General features: G+C 36.0%; 1 protein-coding gene across 3 annotated transcripts; it reads left to right on the top strand.

Annotated features, from left to right (window-relative positions):
• Positions 1–4,533: 4,533 nt before the first annotated feature.
• On the top strand, positions 4,534–21,171 carry LOC110441942 (nuclear receptor subfamily 2 group E member 1-like). Of its 3 annotated transcripts, none has more exons than XM_021485261.1 (7): positions 4,534–4,654; positions 12,777–13,019; positions 15,121–15,235; positions 15,387–15,745; positions 15,868–16,260; positions 18,562–18,732; positions 19,050–21,171. In XM_021485261.1, exons 1-7 carry the CDS (start codon positions 4,621–4,623, stop codon positions 19,289–19,291), a joined length of 1,557 nt encoding a protein of 518 aa, XP_021340936.1. In that variant the 5' UTR covers positions 4,534–4,620; the 3' UTR covers positions 19,292–21,171. The 3 variants fall into 3 exon arrangements, with proteins under 3 accessions (XP_021340936.1, XP_021340937.1, XP_021340935.1); XM_021485262.1 differs by lacking the exon at positions 4,534–4,654 and adding an exon at positions 11,430–11,446; XM_021485260.1 differs by lacking the exon at positions 4,534–4,654 and adding an exon at positions 12,256–12,654.
• Positions 21,172–21,870: the final 699 nt, after the last annotated feature.

Raw genomic sequence — 21,870 nt, 5'->3', positions numbered from 1 at the left:
TTAGTGCCATTCTCGACCAATCAGATATTCCCTCTATGCTTTTTGGTGCCGTGGTATTGGAAGGTTAACCATGCTATGGTTGTTAATTTGTTCAGAGTCAATGGAATTTCAAGGATAATTTAAAAGTTGACTTAATGAATGGATTTCCAATGATAATAAATAGTTTACTTACTGAATAAATTTCCTTGGTTGGAAAGTCCAACAGATGACTTACTCAATGGTCTTCTACCACCGAGGGACCAATACTTTTCTTAATCAATGGATTTCAATGGAAAGTTTACTGAACATGTCATAACCAATGACGAATAACCTATAGTAAACGGCCCGTGATTGTGATATAAGTATGGCGTTACATTTTTAACGAATGATATTTATTCCTTTTTCAAAGTAGATTGTGATTTTTATTTGGTATTCTTCGTTCACAGTGACGAATGCCAATATGGTTGTAAATATCCCGCTTGAGAAAGCTGGAACAATCTAAACAAAATGTCCTCAATCAATTCCACTACCGATTTCAATTCATCGTCCTGTAATGAAACGAAATGTAATGTTTCTTTTGTTTTCTTGAATTAGCAAGCTCGCTGTTTGACATTTTGGACCATATTTCTTGTAATGGAAAAACAGAGATGTATTTCCGTGTATGGTTTATATTTTAATAAATAATTTAAATCTACATCTGTGAAGGATGAAGTGGTGACGAAATAGAATGTTTTCATGAGTGTTGCTATGTTTTTTTAATCTCACTTATCTCACTTAAACAAATTTATAATCTCATTCCAATGCCATCCCTGCAGGACGGGGATTCAGAAAACAATATACATGTAGTTACCCACTGTATGAGGCGACCAATGTGTAAACTACCTTTATATATAGTTCGTGATTCGCTTTGGTGCCCTCGACTTGGGGAGGATTAAATCAGCCACACCCATGGGATCTTCATGTTTTTTCATTTTTAACGTCTTACTTGGCAACACCTCGCATTTGTTATTGTGCCGAGCGTTCACTCAAACACAGGAGGTCAACAATGTTATGGTTCTGTTCCCTGACCGAGATAAAAAAAAATCAAATACAATAAAAATGGGGATCCATGTACTTTACTGCTTTCTGTTTGACGTTAAGCTTTGAATTGGTGTCAGTAAGGACTGGTGAGCTCGTTGTCAGTGTGATGTGATCACAACATGTGTAATAGTCGGTGGTTCTTATCCTTGGATAACACAATATATGTAAATTATTAGTGGTTCTTATCCTTGGATATCATTATTTTTGTGAATTATTAGTGGTTCTTATCCTTGGATATCATTATGTTTGTGAATAATTAGTGGTTCTTATCCTTGGATATCATTATGTTTGTGAATAATTAGTGGTTCTTATCCTTTGATATCATTATGTTTGTGAATAATTAGTGGTTCTTAGCCTTGGACAGTATAATGTTTGTGAATGATCAGTGGTTCTTAGCCTTGGATATCATTATGTTTGTGAATAATTAGTGGTTCTTATCCTTTGATATCATTATGTTTGTGAATAATTAGTGGTTCTTCAGTATAATGTTTGTGAATGATCAGTGGTTCTTATCTTGGGATGGCTTTTACTTTACTCATTCTCAGATGAAATCATTCCTCACTTTTTTATGATTTTTTACCTGTACTTAAGATAGGAAAGATGTTGTCCGGAATACAGCCCAAAGTCCAAATCATAATTAGTTAACGGAGTCTAACATGTGATTTTGATTNTGTACTTTACTGCTTTCTGTTTGACGTTAAGCTTTGAATTGGTGTCGGTAAGGACTGGTGAGCCCGTTGTCAGTGTGATGTGATCACAACATGTGTAATAGTCGGTGGTTCTTATCCTTGGATAACACAATATATGTAAACTATTAGTGGTTCTTATCCTTGGATAACATTATTTTTGTGAGTAATTAGTGGTTCTTATCCTTGGATATCATTATTTTTGTGAATAGTTAGTGGTTCTTAGCCTTGGATATCATTATGCTTGTGAATAATTAGTGGTTCTTATCCTTGGATATTATTATTTTTGTGAGTAATCAGTGGTTCTTATCCTTGGATATCATTATTTTTGTGAACAGTTAGTTGTTCTTATCCTTGGATATCATTATGTTTGTGAATAATTAGTGGTTCTTATCCTTTGACAATCTGATTAAAATCATATGTTACATGGCTTCGTTATCTTTGTACTACGCCTGAACAGCGGAGACATGTAACAGATGATTTTAATCAGATTGATCCTTAGATATCATTATGTTTGTGAATAATTAGTGGTTCTTAGCCTTGGATATCATTATTTTTGTGAATAATTAGTGGTTCTTATCCTTTGATATCATTATGTTTGTGAATAATTAGTGGTTATTAGCCTTGGACAGCATAATGTTTGTGAATGATCAGTGGTTCTTATCTTGGGATGGCTTTTACTTTACTCATTCTCAGATGAACTCATTCCTCACTTTTTTATGATATTTTACTTGTACTTAGGATAGGAAAGATGGTGTCCGGAATACAGCACAAATTCCAAATCATGATTAGTTAACGGAGTCTAACATGTGATTTTGATCAGATTGAAAGAAGTGTGATCCGAGTCACTCAAACACTTGGCCTTAGCACTGCTATCATAAGTTTACATGTGCACAGCATATTTGATGAAAATCGTTATACAGGTCGATGAAAATATACTCTATTTAATAAAAAAAACAATATCACGGCGAAGTAAATTATTTCAATAACTTTTTTTTCAATTGCATACATATGCCAAGTGTATTTCATCATGGAAAATGACGGCCGAATTTCGCTGAAATATATTGATCAAAAAATATACTTTCCAATGTATAGTGCTAGTGTTAATCATGATACAGCAATAGGATCGAGCAGTCATGAATTGCTTTATACTCAACTATCATTACATTGTGATAGCACTGGTATCGACAGGGGTTGGTGGGAGGTAGAAGAATAGCCAGGTGATGGATGGAGGGATGGGACGTTAACAGACAGAAACACAGAGAGGGGTGGTGGTGGAGAACGTGGGTCGGGAAAGACGGGACCAAGAGCGTATCCATTATTTTAAATCCTTAACATTGTTATTAAATGTTTAAGTATGTCTATGTATGTGACCATATAAAAATAAATTGTGAGCTCCAAGTTGAAAAATTCGTCATTAAAATGTATTAAATGTTTTTCCGAAGTGATACTATTTTAGGTCTTATCATATGTGCTGTAATTGCCGTATAAAAGACACCAGAAAGTAGTGAACATCACGTGACTAGCTGCACAAGCAATCAGGACATAACTCAGATCTGGTCAGAGCATGTATTGTGCTTTGCTGTTCTACTAAGGTGTATTTCACCGTTGTATACAGTCCGTCTGTGATATACAATGTATGTAACCGTATTTAATCTTGTTAGCATTACCTATGACGTACGGCACTGAAAGTCGTTATAATATTATCAGCATGGTAATGTACCATATTGTTATGACGTCACTGTATCATACTTTACGATTGTGATGTATTCCAATGTAATGCTGTCTATTACGATGTATATCAGTTTGCCGTACTGCACGATTAGTGTATTTCATTGTAATAAACTGTTTTTTATATCACGTATGCCATTGTACAATAATCATCATGTTGTATTTGACTATCGTTGTATACATTTATTATTGTAAATTTGTAATATATTGTACTCTTTGAATGTCATTGTATGTCTACTCTCCGATGTGTCTTACACAAGTAATAAAAATCTAAATCAGATCTGGTCAGTGCATTTTCATTAAATCTCTCCTGGAAACAATTCCTAGTTATATACTGAACTCAAGTTTCAGACCTGTAAATTTATTTCGTACAATTCAAAGAACGTGACACTTTTATATAATCAATCGAAATAGCCAACAAGTAACAATATAATGATGTCAACATTACAAATAAAAATATTTACAGATTTTTTTTTCCAATTTAATAAAGACTTTTATAAAGAGTCACATGTTATTTTTATATATTTTATAAAGAGTGTATATTTGATGCAATCGTAACATGTCATCATATCAGCACTACCCCGGTAGTGTTCAAAGTGTCTGACAATTTGGAGAGAATGCGAATAAAATTGTATAGAATATAAAAAAAACCCCAATGAACTTTGTTATTAGACAAAGTGTAACAGATATTCTAACAGTCGATCGAAATTGACCACAAGGTGACCGGGATAAGTGACCAGAGATCTGTAGTACACGTGGTCAATTAGCCGTTTGGTTTGGACTCTGGTGTGATAGGACACATTATTACACAATAGAAATCCATTGTGAATAATATTAATGCTAATCCCCGCCCATCAAACAACGTTCATTCAATAATTGGAAATGATTGAAATGCATGGTGAGAAGGTCAGGGGTTAGACTCGACCCGATCGAGTTTTACTGTAATTCCACCCAGTGAATGGGCCGACCAATCAGACGAGAGCTTTCGATATTGTCATGGGTTGCTCAATGCGCACGCGATTAGGAAGGTGACAGTATTTTGACAGAAGTTGTCGAGGAGACGAACATATAGTGGGAGGACTAACAACAGCATTGCCGAATCATCGTCATTATCGTCGTCGAAAACGAAACAGGGAGCTTTGGGATGAGTGCCACTATTACACCGCGGCTGCTTCATGGTAAGTCAATAATTAGCTAAAATTACTAAAAAATATTTTCTATAATATGTTTTCGATCGTCAATCTCGTATGTCTGATGAAGCCAATGTTGAGATCAGTAGATGAAATGTGATAGAGAAACAGTTTATTCTCGTTTGGAGAGAAAAAATTAAAAAAATATATGCGTATATTTTCATAAATAAAAGCTACACAAATGTTTTAACTGTCATTTCATACAACCATAATAATCACGACCAAACTTTATCAATCTCGTGCAATTCAAACTGATTTCACGAATTAAAATTGTTTAATCAGATAAGCAGTATTCATAAAACTTGACAATGGAGACAAAAATAACACTTTTCAAAATGCAAAAATGACGTTTTTATATCCATATGTACTGTTCTATTGAATTCACATTCTACTAATTTACATACAGTCAAATATACGAGGAATGGTGAACGTTTAATGGTGCATATGCGTATATAAATATCTCTCCATTAGGTAAGGTGGAAAATAACTCAAGTAATCGGTTTGAATTAAGTTGACCCGATCTCGTTCTGACCCAGTGGTTATCAAACGGCACGTGCACAGATCGAAGATTATGCTCTAACCAGTTTTTACCTGTAGGTGTACATACATAAAAGGAATTGGCGCACGTGTATTGAGACAGAAACTGTTCACCTGCAATCATGTAAATGCACGTGAAATCGCGTGAGCGATGAGTCTGGTATGAGAAGTGGTCAGTCCTAACTCTGGTGACACGTATCCGATTTCGGGGAAGTTTAATTTTATTTGAGCGCTTTTAAACGATGAAAAAAATATCATGAAAAGACGTGCTCGGTTTTCCGGTAATTAAAACGAATGTTATATTCTACTTGATAAAGTAATCAAGTTTCAACAACGCACCAATTAACAAAAGAGTAAAAACATAGGTACAAAGCCATACAATTAACTGAAATCAAAATCTGTTCTTGTTTGACAACTCATTCTGTTCATATCAACAAAGTTACTGTAAATAAAAAAAAATACGATGTCAATTAAGTTTTATGATAGCCCGGCATATACGAAGATTAGGGAGGGACATTGCTGTTATTACATTGTAATTTCCTTTTTGTATATTACAATTGTATTATAGAGCGGCTCAACCTGACCACACAAACTTGTTCCAAACAGAGAGACATCTCGTCCACTTACAGGCGCGTGAAGGGTAGTCATCGATATGTAATTAGTAAAATAGATCACCATGAATGTGTCTAATATAATGTACATAGTACTTAATATATGTCCATTTTGAACTGGTTATATCATCACAATACTATTTAAAAGTGAAAGTTTCACATTGTAGTATCTTTACATGCGAATAGGGTTATATGATGGAATATGTTTTTATTTTCAATCGGTCTGTTTTAAATTTAATAACTGTGCATTTTTAAAAAAAAAATATTGTTCCCTATTCATGAACAATTATTAAGTTACTTGTGGGAAAAGGCAGGTGTACGTAGTCTAATGTCAGCTGGCGGCTTTCACTCTGTCGACACTTCAGGTAACCACAGGTAACCAGTGGTTTGTCTCCGCTACCTGACCCGGATTATCTCCCTTGGTTGTGTACAGAAGGGGCATGTAGTTGTAGTGATATTTGGCCCCTAAAAAGGGATTAGTTCTTGATGAGGATCAGAGAGCTATGACACCTGTATATTACCTGTTAATGACACACCTGATCGCTGTGATAACATTGTACTCACCTGGGTGACTCCACCAAACTTAGACAGGGATAAGATTTTACTTTTATGTCATTATACAAACACATGCGGACTGTGACATTTTTTGCCATCACATAAAAAGTGAAGAATGTGCCATTGTTCTCACATAATTGAATTTTTTCTTACACTTTTGATTTTCGGTGTCAATAAAAATTGTAAAAAACACATAAATTTATATTGTTTATTATTGACATTAAATTAATACAACTGTCAAGGATCACATGATTTCTGACACGGCCTCTGTGTGTGACTTTTAAAGTGAAATAGAAATTGATGATAATGATAATAACGCCTGTTGATGTATTAGAATGCGAGGAGAATAACCCGCCTCTGGATGTAATTACTTTGACATATATTCTTATGTAGGAAAATATAATGTAATAAATTCTCATAAAGACGTAAACAAATTAGCTTTTCATGAATTCATCTAATGATTATTTTGAATTGTCAAATAGTATATACCTATGTGTGTTTGTGTCAGTATTGGAGAAGATTAATAGAAGCGTAGCTTAGTGTCCATTCCATTTCTCGAATAAATGAAACTTGATGAGCTGAAATAAACCTGACAATGTAAATTACCAGAGCGACGGATTTAATTGCAACATATTTAGAGGATAATATTTTATGATTAATAAGAATCTTCGTGTCTTATTACTATCGCAATATTTAATAATGTGAATATCTCAAAATAATTATTGTTAAAAAACGATGATAATATGTGAACGATATGTGAACAACAGTTTATTTATGTTTTTATTGTGTGTATTTTGACGTAACAGCAAATACTCCTTTTATTTGTTATAAACTTATTGGCTTGATGTTACATCGATAAGCTATATCGCTTACACTACATAAACTATAAAAATACATTTGGTTTATATTTATTGCGTATACACGTACATGCATCTTAACCCTTGAGTTTTTACTCGGATTGTCATCGCCGGTAACCTGCCGTAATGTTAGAACTACGCCGTTGGATTATCAGTAATAATCTACTTGTTATAAGGCAGTGACAATGCCTCCCATTGTTTACCGGGTCTCGTATTGACCAAACATGGACACGCGGCGTGGACTTGTTTGTTTACAAGATCGGACCGACATCAATACGGTTCATTAGCATAGAAAAGTGAGATCAGTTGAATTATCCCCCCTTTAACCCGTTGGCGTCCTTAAGTTAAATTAAGCTGACCTCTCGATGCGGTCACTGTGCCCGTAACGGTATATGGTCAGCCGGGTTTATCAATCATGCGCAATATTACATATATGTTACCACTGGTATTACAGCGAGTCCCCACAGTTAACTTGTAAACACTTGTACAAACATGCACGGGTTGTTTGTGTAGAAAAATAAGAATTACATGTTAAAATGTAGATTTACATCTATGTAACACTAAGTGTACGAAAACTAGTATTGTTTTCTTGATCTTACCATAAATCTGCGTGTATCCTCGTTATACGAGCAGTCTTATTATTTAATACAGTGGGTTATATACAATAAGTATGAAAAAAAATGAAAATGGAACTAGTCATTTTCAAACTTCAATACGGAAGTAATACCAAATATAAGTTGATCGGTAAATAAAACAAGAATTGTTATAAATGTTTAAAAATCCACTCAAGGACTTGTTTGTATCAAAGATTTTCAAACATGATACGCTTGTAATCGAGTCGTAACTGGCGTGTGTCAAGCTGAGTATCTTAGTCGTAGGTTGCCTTGATAAAGATACCTAGTCGGTCTTAAAACGTTGCTATACCCATCGTGATAAATTGTTTTAAGTCTGAAATCTCTGAAATAATACATGTTTTCATACTGAACAATGTGACTGAATATTAGCTGCTCAAATGCAAAACAAAAACTTGAGGATCGCTGCTGTTACACGCCTAGACAAGTTAAAAAATATAATATGATATAATAATAATAAGTACACGTAGATACATATTTGTAAACTACCGTGAGAAAGGTCTCATTAACTTATTAATCTTAAGTAATATCTGTTTAAGGAAGTTTTGATCAATAAAATCAATTACAAGATTTATAAATTATAAAAAAATGCTTTTAGTATCCTACATAGTCTTGTGTAGATATTGATAACCACGTCAGGTTTCATCGGTGATAACACAACAAGATTTCATCGGTGATAACACCACATGGTTTCATCGGTGATAATAATAATAGTTCGAGGTTCTTATGTACCGCTTTATCACAACCTAGTTCGTAGGTCGTCTCAAAGCGGTTCACAAATTATTATTCGTGGTTATAGGGCCTTTGCAACCAGCCAATATCTTTCTCAACTCCCTGGGGAGCATACAGCCGGAGCTGTCATTTCGGCGCTAACAGCTAGCATTCAACAATTCTATCACTGCCCAACTACGTACTCATTTACAGCTGAGTAGACTGGAACAAGTAAAGTAAAGTATCTTGCTCAGATATACAACACAGTGCCGTGCCGCAACCCGCAATCCTTCTGTCACGAGCCCGGCGTCCTACTACTAGACTACCGTGCCTCCTAAACCTTGTGGGGTTATCACAAAGTGACAGTGAAACTTTGTCGGGTAATTGGTGATAACCAAACAAGGTTTCATTGGTGATAATCCCTTAATGTTTTAATGCTGATAACCCCACAAGGTTTCATCGGTGATAACCCAACAATGTTTCATTGGTGATAACCCAACAAGGTTTCATTGGTGATAACCTAACAATGTTTCATTGGTGATAACCCAACAATGTTTCATTGGTGATAACCTAACAGTTTCATTGGTGATAACCCTACAAGGTTTCATTGGTGATAACCCAACAAGGTTTCATTGGTGATAACCTAACAATGTTTCATTGGTGATAACCCCACAGTGTTTCATTGGTGATATTCCAACACTGTTTCATTGGTGATAACTCAACACTGTTTCATTGGTGATAACCCAACAATGTTTCATTGGTGATAACCCCACAGTGTTTCATTGGTGATAACCCAACACTGTTTCATTGGTGATAACTCAACACTGTTTCCATTGGTGATAACCCCATAAGGTTTAATTGGTGATAACCCAACAATGTTTCCATTGGTGATAACTCTACAAGGTTCATTAATGATAATATCACGAGGTTTCAATGGTGATAACCCCTCAAGGTTTAAAAACCCCGAAAGAAAGCTTATAAGAAATAGTTGTCCTCACAATAAGACTCAAAAAGTACAAATATTATTGAAATGAAAATAACGCACATTAATAATTACTTCTGTCCGCAATAATAAAATGTACACAACTATTGAAATCTGTGCAGTACTTTTTCATCCTAAGGCTCGTACATTTGTGTGATAATCCCAATAAATTCCCACCTTACGATCCGTGTATTTGGATGATAATCCTAATAAATCCCAACGTGACAGTCACGGGAAGTCGGTTATCCTGGTATCAGGGGTTGACCAATCCCTTGTACGACCTCTACCCCTGTCTGGCTCTGTATCTCGATGATCTCTGATCGTAGTCCTAGGCTTTGCTGATATGCTAAAGTCCAAAGATTATAAAACAATTTAAACATATAGGTCATTTTTATGTATCCTAAACTTATATCATGTCTGTTGAATTATACTTGTACAGCCGTTATAATGTTTTGATAAACCCAGCGTTATAGGAGTTTTGTAGTGTAGTGTACTCTGTTAACATATTTTCTTCCTTTCAAAGAGTAGCCGACGTGGACACTAATGCCTGTCCTAATCTTACCGTAACTCCATAGACACATTTAAGTCGATGTTTTAACTTGAGCCAGAGACATATAAAGCCAGTATATGTAGTATACACGTCTCTGCTTGAGCCAATGGCAGTAAATATCCATTTTTCTTGTAGTTAAAGTTTTAATTCTAAAGTGGACCGGTACACAAGTCCCAAAACTTCCCGTACTCGTAAAAGGTCCAGCAGACAGCTTGGAATTTACTAATACACTTACAGTGTACAAATTTAAACAAAGTCGAATTGTATCTAAGTTTCGACCAATCAGAACCCGTTTATGGCAGCCATCTTGTTTAAAATGAACTTGCGGGTTGTGTTTGCAGTACTTTTACATACCTGTATTTCAAATTCGAGAAAAATCGAACAATATGTAAATTTCGACCAATCAAAGGGCGCGGCGGCCGTTTTTTATGTTAAATAAGGGGGGAAAAAAGAATTGCGTTTTACACATCGACTCGTGAATATCATGCTCACGTTAGGCTTATTAGTATATGTTCTGTGGTGTCACAGGAAAAATTTTGGCGGAACAAAATTATAATAAGAAAACGCAGCAAAAGCATTAATTCCGAATACTCGTTCGAGAGACTTCATAACTAAACACGAAAAACAAAGATCAGATTGTCTGAGCTAATGGTTCAGAGTATCGCAGCACAGCTGTTGGTTTTATTGTCATCTTGGTGTTACACTCGAATGGGAACGTGTTTTTGATAATTTTATAACAGCAATAATTGAAATCCTGCAAACATACAACACGTATTAACCATATATTTTTCTTTGGTAAATAAGGCGGCGTAGCTGCGAGAACGTAGCTCAATGTCCTATTTGAACATATTTTAATGTACACAGACAAATGGATTAGAAACAAGTTCTTACAACCAAGTGCATCTTCACAATAAAAACAGAAATTTATTTAAAATATAAATGGACAATGAGCTACGGTTCCTAAAGCTATCCGTTATACGCTACTTATGTCATCATTCTTGTATGAAAACATCGGATTTTGCAACACCATTCCTTATATCCAACCTACTGCAATGTAAAATTTCAATATAATTTTCTTTCTATTGATTAGAAAGATACTTTTTAAAGGCAAATATTCTCAGGTTTATCTAGTACTGTCAGCATTAAATCTCACAATGGTGTGGATTTATATTCGACTTACGTGCTATTTATTCATTTACTCATTCATCTAGTTTAAACTTTCTTTTATTTCAGTTCAAGCATGTTATTACAATGATCAGAAAAGACAAAGGGAAATAGGAACAAGTGTCAAAGACACATATGTAAACCTATCACCAAGTATACTAAACAGCAACTAATATATTCAGTACGTGATTACACCATTCATACACACAACACACGCATATGTATATACCAATAATTAATGGAAATAACAATGTAAGGTGGTTGGGTTAAGATATATATTGTACAAGCGTACATGTCATATTATTCAGTTATAGAAAATCTGCCATTTTATTTTTTATTTATCTTTTTCTTTGAAATAGTCTTACATGTTCGCTATCATCTGTNTCTTTTATTTCAGTTCAAGCATGTTATTACAATGAACAGAAAAGACGAAGGGAAATAGGAACAAGTGTCACAGACACATATGTAAACCTATCACCAAGTATACTAAACAGCAACTAATATATACCAATAATTAATGGAAATAACAATAGTTAAAACTTCCTTAGAGTAAGGTGGTTGGGTTAAGATATATATTGTACATGCGTACATGTCATATTATTCAGTAATAGAAAGTCTGCCAGTTTTATTTTTTATTTATCTTTTTATTTGAAATAGTCTTACAGGTTCGCTTTCATCTGAATTGAGGAATTAGTCTGGCGAGTACGATGTATCTGATTGAGGATGTGGGTTAAGCTTTATGTAGCTTTGTGATAATATGCAATTTTTACCAAAAAATACAATAGAATACTACAAAAGGTCATACTTTATGTTCAAACCTACATAGAATAATAGCAAAGAGCAGTGCGTCTAAATCATGTGTAAACGTGTGATATTACCCAAGGTTAACACATCACCAGATGCACCACACTACACTACCGAACACACTACATCGTATTTATAATGGGCGTATCTATAATTTGGTTAAAGATTTCTTCTGATCTGTGTTTCTAACTTATATGAATACAGTGTATTATAAACAGATAGATCGCAGAAAGTAGATCATGATTAAAACAAAAAACAAAACAAAAACAGAAATATTTACGTCCATGTGTCATGACTAGCACTTATCAAAATAGAAGCAGAGACTGTACAATCGTGATAGGACAACAACAATGTCGTTCAGTAAGACAATTATCAAGCCCCAGTCGGGGTGAATCTGGGGTATCAGATACAACTGTCTGGTCATCATTATCAATAGTAAACAATGATCAAGGACGAGTGTGGACGCTTCAATGGTCCCCGACATATACTACCCAACGTCTCGTGAACTGTTCCTACATAATGTCAACACCTTGCTTGTTTGGACTAACAGGATTGTAGTCATGATCGACATTATTTTGGAAAGTTGTAAGTTTGTCCATTCTGCCAATTTATTTTTAATAGCATATTATTTCATTTGAAAACTACAGCTATCTAATTGCTATATAGTTTGGTTAATTAACCCCTTTCTCATTTGGTTTGGATTACAGACCACAGTCCCTCAAGTCGTAAACCGGAAGTGATGTGTTTGGTGTGTGGAGACAAGGCTTCCGGTAAGCATTATGGCGTCCAGAGCTGTGATGGTTGTCGGGGATTCTTCAAGCGCAGCATCCGGCGGAACCTTGAGTACGTGTGTAAGGAGAACAGAAACTGTATTGTAGACGTGGCCAGGCGGAACCAGTGTCAGGCGTGTCGCTTCAAAAAGTGCCTGGACGTTAAGATGAACAAAGATGGTAAGTAGTCCAGCATGTCAGACACAACAGTTTGCAACTGAAATTTGTTTTGTTCTGGATTCTATTTTGTTGATGATACAGATGAATGAACACATTCAGATTTAGATATCATAAATTATTTGTATACTGGTATTTCGTCCATACATGTCTTACATGTGACTTTAGTAACGAAACATCTGCATAAAGTTTGGTTTGAAAATCCGAATTAAAAAAAAAATCCCAGGATTATAGTGAGTTTAGAGGATGTATCTGTGTGCCCAGTTCCCTGACCACTACCTTAGAGATACCGTTAAATAAAAAAAAATCGTTTCTCAAGGAACATCAGTGACAGCTACAATGAACCTGTAACAGGCGGACATTGATCGTTTACCGTAATACCATACCTCCACTTCTAGCTCTGATCAATATTGATAACATATACGACTACATATTCTTGACTGACAATATTGACTTCTAGGATGAAAAAAATATTTTAATTGAATTCGGAAACAGCAGACAATGGGAACTGTGTCTGTGCGTGCAATAATCGTCGGCGACCAAATCTGATGATGATTCTTCGAGTCCAAAGCTAACAATTAACACATACAAATTAACAAAAGTTGCACTCGAAGCTAGCGGTGTACCTGTGTACAGCACCTGCGGCTTCCCAGTCGACCCGAGGGAGGACTAGAGATATAAAAAGGCCAGTCGCCGAGTCAGTTTACTATATAAACATATCGTCTCTGATTGGCGCTCTAATGAGGCACCAGTAAGCAAATTTACACACTTCTCGAAAATAGTTACGGACGTGGCGCGTGTTGGATCGTCTTACCTCCGTGGTCAATAAAGCGCTCAGGGGATCAGCCTTAGTTTCACGTTCAGGGTTACCGCCATAGTTTATGCAGTATTTGTATTTTTACAGGTTCCTGTTTTAGTTGATTTCAAATTGTGCAGAAGTCGGCAAACTTGAGATTGTTATTATTGTTATACAAAACTTGGCGAGGTATATTAATGATAACCTTGTCTGGTTAACTTTGAGGAACGAGCTCACGTGACAGGTGCTCCAAACGACGTACAAGTGGTTGCGTTCGATCCCCACCCCTCCGCCCACTGTAATAAAGGCTAATGAGGTAATCCATCAATCACCGCGGGGTACTCCATACCTACGACAAGTATCGACCCCGGGCCCACCTGCTATTTTGCCATATCAATTGTCGTTGTCGCGTGCCAGTTGCGAGCGCGAGCCTCAAGTCGATGACGGAGGTACACAGATTAGGACGTGAAGGATGCCTGAAGTGTTTGCACGTTATACAGTGATCGCGGTCTTCGTGACGTCATTAATCTCTCCGACATACAGTCCTGAGTTTACCTTTGACTTTGTGACTTACGTTGGACAGTATTTGTTTGCCTCAGACTGACTCTGGTCGACCTGTTGTATCGTTACTGAACACACAGGATGGTGTAGTCGTCAGCTGTATCGTTATAGGACATGAAGATGATATGAGGAAGGGCAAAGGACAGCGGACAAAATGCGCATTAAAAATTGAACACGGTAGAAATGCTAATGTAGATGTTACGAGCCCGCTTTGAAATAGTCGGGTGAAAAATTTGTTAACAGAAAAAATGATTCTAGGCGTGGTATAGCCTTCTTAGTCGCCGATATTGACATCGCTATTTGTACTTATCTTTCCATATCTGTTGTATTGTTGTTTCTGCAAACAACGCCTTTTAAACAACCTGCTACCATCCCGAGAAAAAATGGTTTAAAACTGTTGAAAAATCTAAGTTAAAGCGTCAGACAGAATTCTGAAATAAGCAATAAAATACAAACTTACTTTTAAGGGAAGTAAGTGCAGGTTCCTTTTTTTTAATTTGCAGATCACTTAAAAATCAAATCATTCTGCACCAACTTGTTGGTAATTTATTAGCTTACCAATGGTAGTTTAAACAGATTGATGGAAAGAAAATACAACGTGAGACGGACATCCTTGGGGTAGCTGACATTTCTTATGAAAGAATCCACACATAAATTTAAGTCTCAATCGAATTCAAGTGTCCTGGGTTTTTTAACGCCATCTTTCGGATATCTCTTTCATATTTTTTGTCTGTCTTTTTCCCCCAGCTGTCCAACACGAGAGGGCGCCTCGATGTTACCAGTACAAGAGAGACACTGAAGAAATAGAGGACAACAAACCACACATGTTCCACCGTCTCGGCGAGTTCTTCGAGAGGTCAAAGTAGGTGTTCATATTAATGTATACTAAAGAAAATACATCGGGTATAATGTCTCAAAATCCTGATCAGTATTTGATTTTTGTGACTCGTCATCTACTGGATGTTTGATGTAGTAATGATTAACTGTCTCATGGTTCCTATTGTTGTTTACAGGCAGTATAGCCCGTTTCATCAGTATCCACACACTCCAGTTGCGGTGCCAGCTGATTACAGTCACCCCCACACACCTAGCCATGGGTTTCCTCCTCTTCCGTTACACGTTACTGATCACAGACTGCCCGGGATGTTCGTACCAAACCTCGTTCCAAACGCAAACCTTACGATGCGCTACAACTGTGGGACTAGTGACGGCGGAAGTAGTGCATCATCAAGCAATTCGCCTCTGTCAAATGAAGATTTTAACCGGAACTACAGTCGTTCGCCATCTCCGCTAGACAACGGCAATGGCCGAATAACGCCAGAGAGTAACGGACGCATCACTCCCCAAACTGATCTTATCAAAGGCGAGAAAGGTAATTTGCCTTATCGATGTATATGTTTTCAGGATATTTCACTATTTAAATATTGAACAAAATTTATCTGGACAACTTTTCGGGACTCGAGCTACAGATACTGTTTCCTTTTTATTTTGCAGAGGCTTCACCTGTCAGTAAGAGTTGCGAAAGTCCTCGGGTCTCGTCTACTGTAATGACGTCACCACCACAAACGACCAAGGTCCAGCCTATCGTCATACCTGGTATATATGGCAACAGTATAAGCTCGGAAGGGTCACGATTTCAGATTTCGGCCCAACATTCACTTTTCCCTCGTTTTACCGACCCTAATGTTTCCTCCTCCAACATAAACTCAAGCACAGACAATTTGTTCGAAACGGCGGCTAGATTACTCTTTATGTCTGTGAAATGGGCGAGGAACATACCGTCTTTCCTTCAACTTCCGTTCCGAGACCAAGCCATTTTATTGGAGGAATCATGGAGCGAACTGTTTGTTCTGAGCGCTGCTCAGTGGTCACTCCCAATCGACATAGGTAAGTAAAAAGAATTATAATATTTAGATTGTGGTATGTCACGTCGTTTCCTAAATACAAGTTTCAAGAGGAAAAGTCATGTGATTTTTTGGTCACGTGGGATATCCACTGACTTGTTTCTCCTTATATGTAGTTTTAGCATATTGTTGTGACATCTGTCAAATTATCGATGTTTAACGGTCACGTGACATGCCAAACCTGGCCGAATCAGGAGAGAAAATGTATTTTGGAAACAACGTACAATATATGTCCTAAAAAATAGAGGGAACTAAATGAACCAGTCGAAACAGTGTTTATAATGAATGAGTGAATTAGTTCTTCAGCTCGGAACAGTTTAAATCTCTTTATATATTTGAATAAAAACAAAGCAAAGCATAAAACGTAACTTTGTCTGATCCTTCCTGCAAAGCAGTTACAAAAAAAATCTATTAAAAATGACATAAATAATGACCTTGTCTGATCCTTCCTACTATACTATTAAAAAACCTTTTCATATTACTGATCCCTGATAAGGTCAATGTCTTCAATATTTACCGTATTCATATACCTTTCATGAACAACCTACTGGTCAAATCAAATACCTAGACCTGAGGTATTTTGGTTCATGGACAATGCTTTTTGGAATGGAAAAGTGGCAGGAAAACAATATATATATTTAATTTTTTAATTAAAATTCAGTTGCCAAATTTTAAGGAAAGAGCTATGGCGGAAAACTGCCCGCATTTCCCTAGGTCGGCATTTTTGAAAGCGGAAACAAATATTGATGAGTTAATAATCTTTAGTAGCAAGAAATGCATGGAATAGATATAAAACCATTTGAATATGAATTTTTGAACTGTTGAGATATTCGGTATTGTTAATATAATACTGCAAATATAGCCATATTCACTATATCTATGAAAGTGACGGGGTTTCCCAGACTTAACAAAATACTTTCAATACTTCCCCATCCGAGGACCAACTTTTGAATAAACTTTTTGATTCCGTGATGTAAAATGCAAAAACAAATCGTATGACGGAAAAGTGGGTTGATCAAGTTTTTAAAACTGCGACAGATGTTTCTTGGGTTAAAGCAGTTTGTATTTCCAATTGTTTATGTATGACGTAGCCTAATGTGTAACGCAGTTAGCTTGTGACCAGCAAATGTGAACAGTGTAGATTCGAATCCGCATACAGATACACTTTTTTTATCTTTTTTTTTTTTTTTAATATTTAGGCATGTGATCATTTTCCTTAACTAAGTGATAAATATTTTTCAAATCAATAGAACATTTTATTGATATTTTAATAACATACCTATTGAATTATCTTCTATGGAATCATGTCAACAAATCCCTGTATGCGTGTACAGTACAGCTACACTTTGTAGTTGAGTCATCATTTTAAAAAAATATGAATTGTTTTACCCTCCAATTGGCACTAGTATTTTAATTCATTAACTTAAAGCAAACAAACGATGCCGAAATACAAATTATATGGGATTGTTGCGTCAGAATAAAAACAATGGCAAAGCAAAAAAATGAAGTGTTATTATCACAAAGATATTACCGAACATGTGGGAAAATTCATCGTCGAGGACAGTCTCATTTGTTTTAAATGCAGGAAGACTGCAGCACAAAGTTATGAGCGCAATACACGTGCAAGACATGCTATTCTAAAACTATATGTAATGTTATCATTCCAAGGTAAAGGAAGAACAAAATCAAGATGTGTGTTTTTAAGAAAACATGTAACGGCATGACGTAGGCAGTAGTAATGAAAACTAAATCCTTTCAAACTTGTTGGTAATGATTGTACGATCTTGTGTTTGATACAGCATAACGCGAAATACGCATGAAAAGATAGAAATACATTCGCTCTTTTTTGTAATTTTTTTTTCTATATCATTTTCTGGTTATCTCAAAGTAAACGGTCCTTGCATGAAAGAGTGCCATATTTGATATTAAAATAGTAGCTGAAATGTCTTTCACACGATGATGATAGCACTGTATACTAATTCTGTGAACAGCGCACCTTTCATATTGACATAGGTGTTAGTTGTTGTTGTCCCAATTGCCATTAAAAGAATTCTTAAAATTTTGATTTCTAATTTAAGCTCTTTATACTACATGCATTTCATAAGCCTTAATGAAGGGCCGATGTTAGCCTAATGTTAGCTCACCATAGGGGTAAATAATTCGGCAAAGAATTGCCAAGATTTACTGCCGGCTTCTGCTTATTTGTATGAAGTCAAGAGATCGAGAAAACTCGAAACTAAATGTACCGATCCCGCCATTTATGTCTCAAATTTTTTACTTTTAGCTACGCTACTCGCCCCCGGGTCGTTACACCTTGACCCCCAGATCGGAGAGAAGCACGCCATCATGGCCGCCAACCTTCGGATACTCAACGACGTGATTTCTCGACTAAATTCACTGAGGGTAGATTCTACCGAATACGCCTGTCTCAAGGCACTAGTTCTCTTCAAATCAGGTAAACACGCTAAACTTAACCGTAGTTATCTTGATCGTGCTCTTTCGGAAGCAATTGATTTAGTCATGTTTAGTTGTGTTTTTGCATATCCACCTCTTTCTGTTTTGTTGTGTTTTTGCATATCCACCCCTTTCTGTTTTGTTGTGTTTTTGCATATCCACCTCTTTCTGTTTTGTTGTGTTTTTGCATATCCACCTCTTTCTGTTTTGTTGTGTTTTTGCATATCCACCTCTTTCTGTTTTGTTGCAATGTCATTACTCGAGACCATCACAAACCTTAAAAGTATTCTAATATTTTTGTATTATTGGTTGTTTCAGAGTCACGTGGTTTGCGAGACTACATACATGTGGAGACTTTGCAGGACCAGGCCCAACTCATGCTTCACGAGTACACTGCCACCCACCAACCCAACAATAAAGTCCGTTTCGGAAAACTCCTTCTCATGCTTCCGGCGCTTCGCACAGTCAATGCGCGTGCACTTGAAGACGTATTCTTTCGCAGAACCATTGGTAACGTGCCGATAGAAAGACTATTGTGTGACATGTTCAAGTCGAGTTAATTTTAAAGTGGGACCAGGAGAAGAAACTCACGGAGCTCCGGATTCGTCATCACATACAATGTGACTATGAAATGCTGGGTATATGGGGTTTGTGGGGATGGGGATTGGGGTTATTTTGTTGGCAAAGCTAACGATGCTATTGAATATGTTACTGTATCTCGAATATTTTCCTTTTTGTTTCATAAATTGCTGCGAATAAAAAAAATCACGTATGTATCAAAAGCGTACTGATTTGCAAATGAATTGAGGATCTGTGACTAATAAAGTACATAATTGGTTTAAGAGGGTATACAATATGTGTATACAGGTATGACAGGTGTGTGTGTAGATATTTTTGCAGATACAGATATATTTTATTTTACTTAATTTCGATTTTGCGGCAATATATTGATTTCGAAAACTGTTACGTGTGCAATTTATTTGATGATGAATAGAATCTCGAACGTTTGTTGAGTATGTGTCTGTTGACCGTTACAGTATTTGTCTGTTGACCGATACAGTATGTGTCTGTTGACCGTTACATTATTTGAAACGTGCAGTTTCCTTCTACTGTCAGCTTGTTTTGTATGGACTCTGTTAGATGTGATTTCTTACTTCTGTATACAACATTGTTAAAGTTACTATATAAAGAACGCATCACAATACTAGTCCACTTTGCATATTGAAATATGATTTGTCATGTGTGGAAATTAACTCTGCAAATGTCTGTGTACAAGAAGAACATTTTGTTAATATTAGAAATATATAATATATATATAGACCTTCACTGTTGCCATTCAATACATTATTTATGATATAACTAAAAACTGCAGTGCAAGTTTAGAAGTATGAACGAGCTATTTCAAAACTCGCGACTTTCCAAAGCAAACAGGAAGTCGAACATCCGCCATATTTTTTGCTTAAAACAGGGTCGTCAATAGTCTTTAAAGCGCTTGAATCATGTATATGTCAGTTTGCTTGTGTTGTTATCTCTAAATGTATATATTTATATGTTATTGTAAAGCTTATATTTTCTATGATACTTGAGTTGTTTGTGTAAATAGGAAGTTTTCTTCTAATTGACTGTCCCTGCTGTTTGTTACCTGTCCAATAATCATACCATCCTTTGATCTACATCGTTAATCAAAGTATTTTTGTTTAACTTCATTTCTATTTTATTTGAAAATATAACATCACTATGTGAATGCTGACACCGTTTATTTGCCTAAAGAAGGATAAATCATATAAGTTGTTATAACTTTTGTCAAACCGATTTTATCAAATACAATATGTTTCAATTAACCTCTTTCCACTTTCGGCATTGAAAGCTTCCGCTTTCGATATACATATCTTCTCTGCACTCATGAAATGTGTCGTGACAAAACCGAAGACTCCTGATGAGCTATTTGGTTGGTTTCAGACATAAAAAGACAGATTTCTAGGCTTAAAAATGTCCTTTGAAGATTACAGAGCAGCTACACAAAACTCAAAAGCGACCGGATTTACCGTTACGCTCTTGCGTGATTCCTTTTAACATGTATAAAAAAGTCACATGTTGTCAGGATTTTATGAAAGCTTCCAGACTAGTGTAGAAATCAAATGTACATCGAAAACGTAATCCTTGGATTTTCAAGTTTCCTCCTTTCTCGACTCGTCTACTTTCACTTTTAGTTTCTACCTGTCGCTTCCCTGCCTATCTTTGTAGGACCGGTCTCGAAACTCCTCGTCTATGGCCCATACTGTCTATTTGTCCGCTGTGTTGTATGTTATTTCAGTACGTCAGTGCCAAAAAATTACTTTATTTAGCATTTTTTTTATATTTTGTTAAGATGTGAATGAATTTATGTCGGATACAAAGTATATACAATTCTAGTGCAATAATAAAATTTACACCAACCTGACGCATATTCTTGAGTTTTCTTTGAACAAACTGTATTGCATAGTCACAGGTTTCTCCATAGAGGAGTAAATATAGGAAACTAAATGGTTAAAATCTTGGGGTCATTTAATCTTAAATAATAAATATAAACTGAAAACAGGGACTAATCCAAAAGGGAAAGACACTAAGGATATGCGTGTATTTGTTTCTTCGTGCCCAGCAATTAAATATATGGTTATAGAGTGGGCTATCAACTCTTTCCATGTTACGACTCATGGAGTACCCAGGGCTGAGACAAGACCTCATGGTCAATCCTAGTAGCATGCATGTTAGCATTAGTTTCCTCGTGGCCATCTTTGTATAGAGTGTATATGGTTGGGATCTTACCTGTTTCTATGACCCTGACAGTAAGTTCCTAGGACAGGGTCTGACATTCAGGTCAATTCTCTTGGCGTGAATGTATTCGTGTCTTGAAACCTAGCAATGTTATGTATGGTTATAGGGAGGTAATCTAATTTATTTCCATGTTATGAGCCAGGGAGTAGGTCAAGGTCATTGTTTACTCAAACTTTATTGGGCCTTATCCCGGGAAGCTAATAGCCAAATATGACTGTAGACCCTTCGGTTCTTTTTAATAGATGTCGTTTGATTTTATTTTTTTTTTATATATTTTACCCCAGTGACATCGAAAGTAGGCTAACGTCTGTTTTTGCTAACTTTG

Source organism: Mizuhopecten yessoensis, unplaced genomic scaffold (assembly GCF_002113885.1).
Source record: "Mizuhopecten yessoensis strain PY_sf001 unplaced genomic scaffold, ASM211388v2 scaffold716175, whole genome shotgun sequence".
NCBI lineage: Eukaryota > Metazoa > Mollusca > Bivalvia > Pectinida > Pectinidae > Mizuhopecten > Mizuhopecten yessoensis.
Note: the sequence above shows the minus strand (reverse complement) of the source record. Positions and strands in the feature narration are given on the sequence as shown.

Bases quoted from the DNA above. Each gene is read 5' to 3' on its own strand.
- LOC110441942 (XM_021485260.1), top strand. From the start codon at position 12,540: ATGGTCCCCGACATATACTACCCAACGTCTCGTGAACTGTTCCTACAT. The intron at 15,236-15,386 runs GTAGGTGTTCAT...TGTTGTTTACAG, and splicing joins GAGTTCTTCGAGAGGTCAAA to GCAGTATAGCCCGTTTCATC. The intron at 18,733-19,049 runs GTAAACACGCTA...TGGTTGTTTCAG, and splicing joins ACTAGTTCTCTTCAAATCAG to AGTCACGTGGTTTGCGAGAC.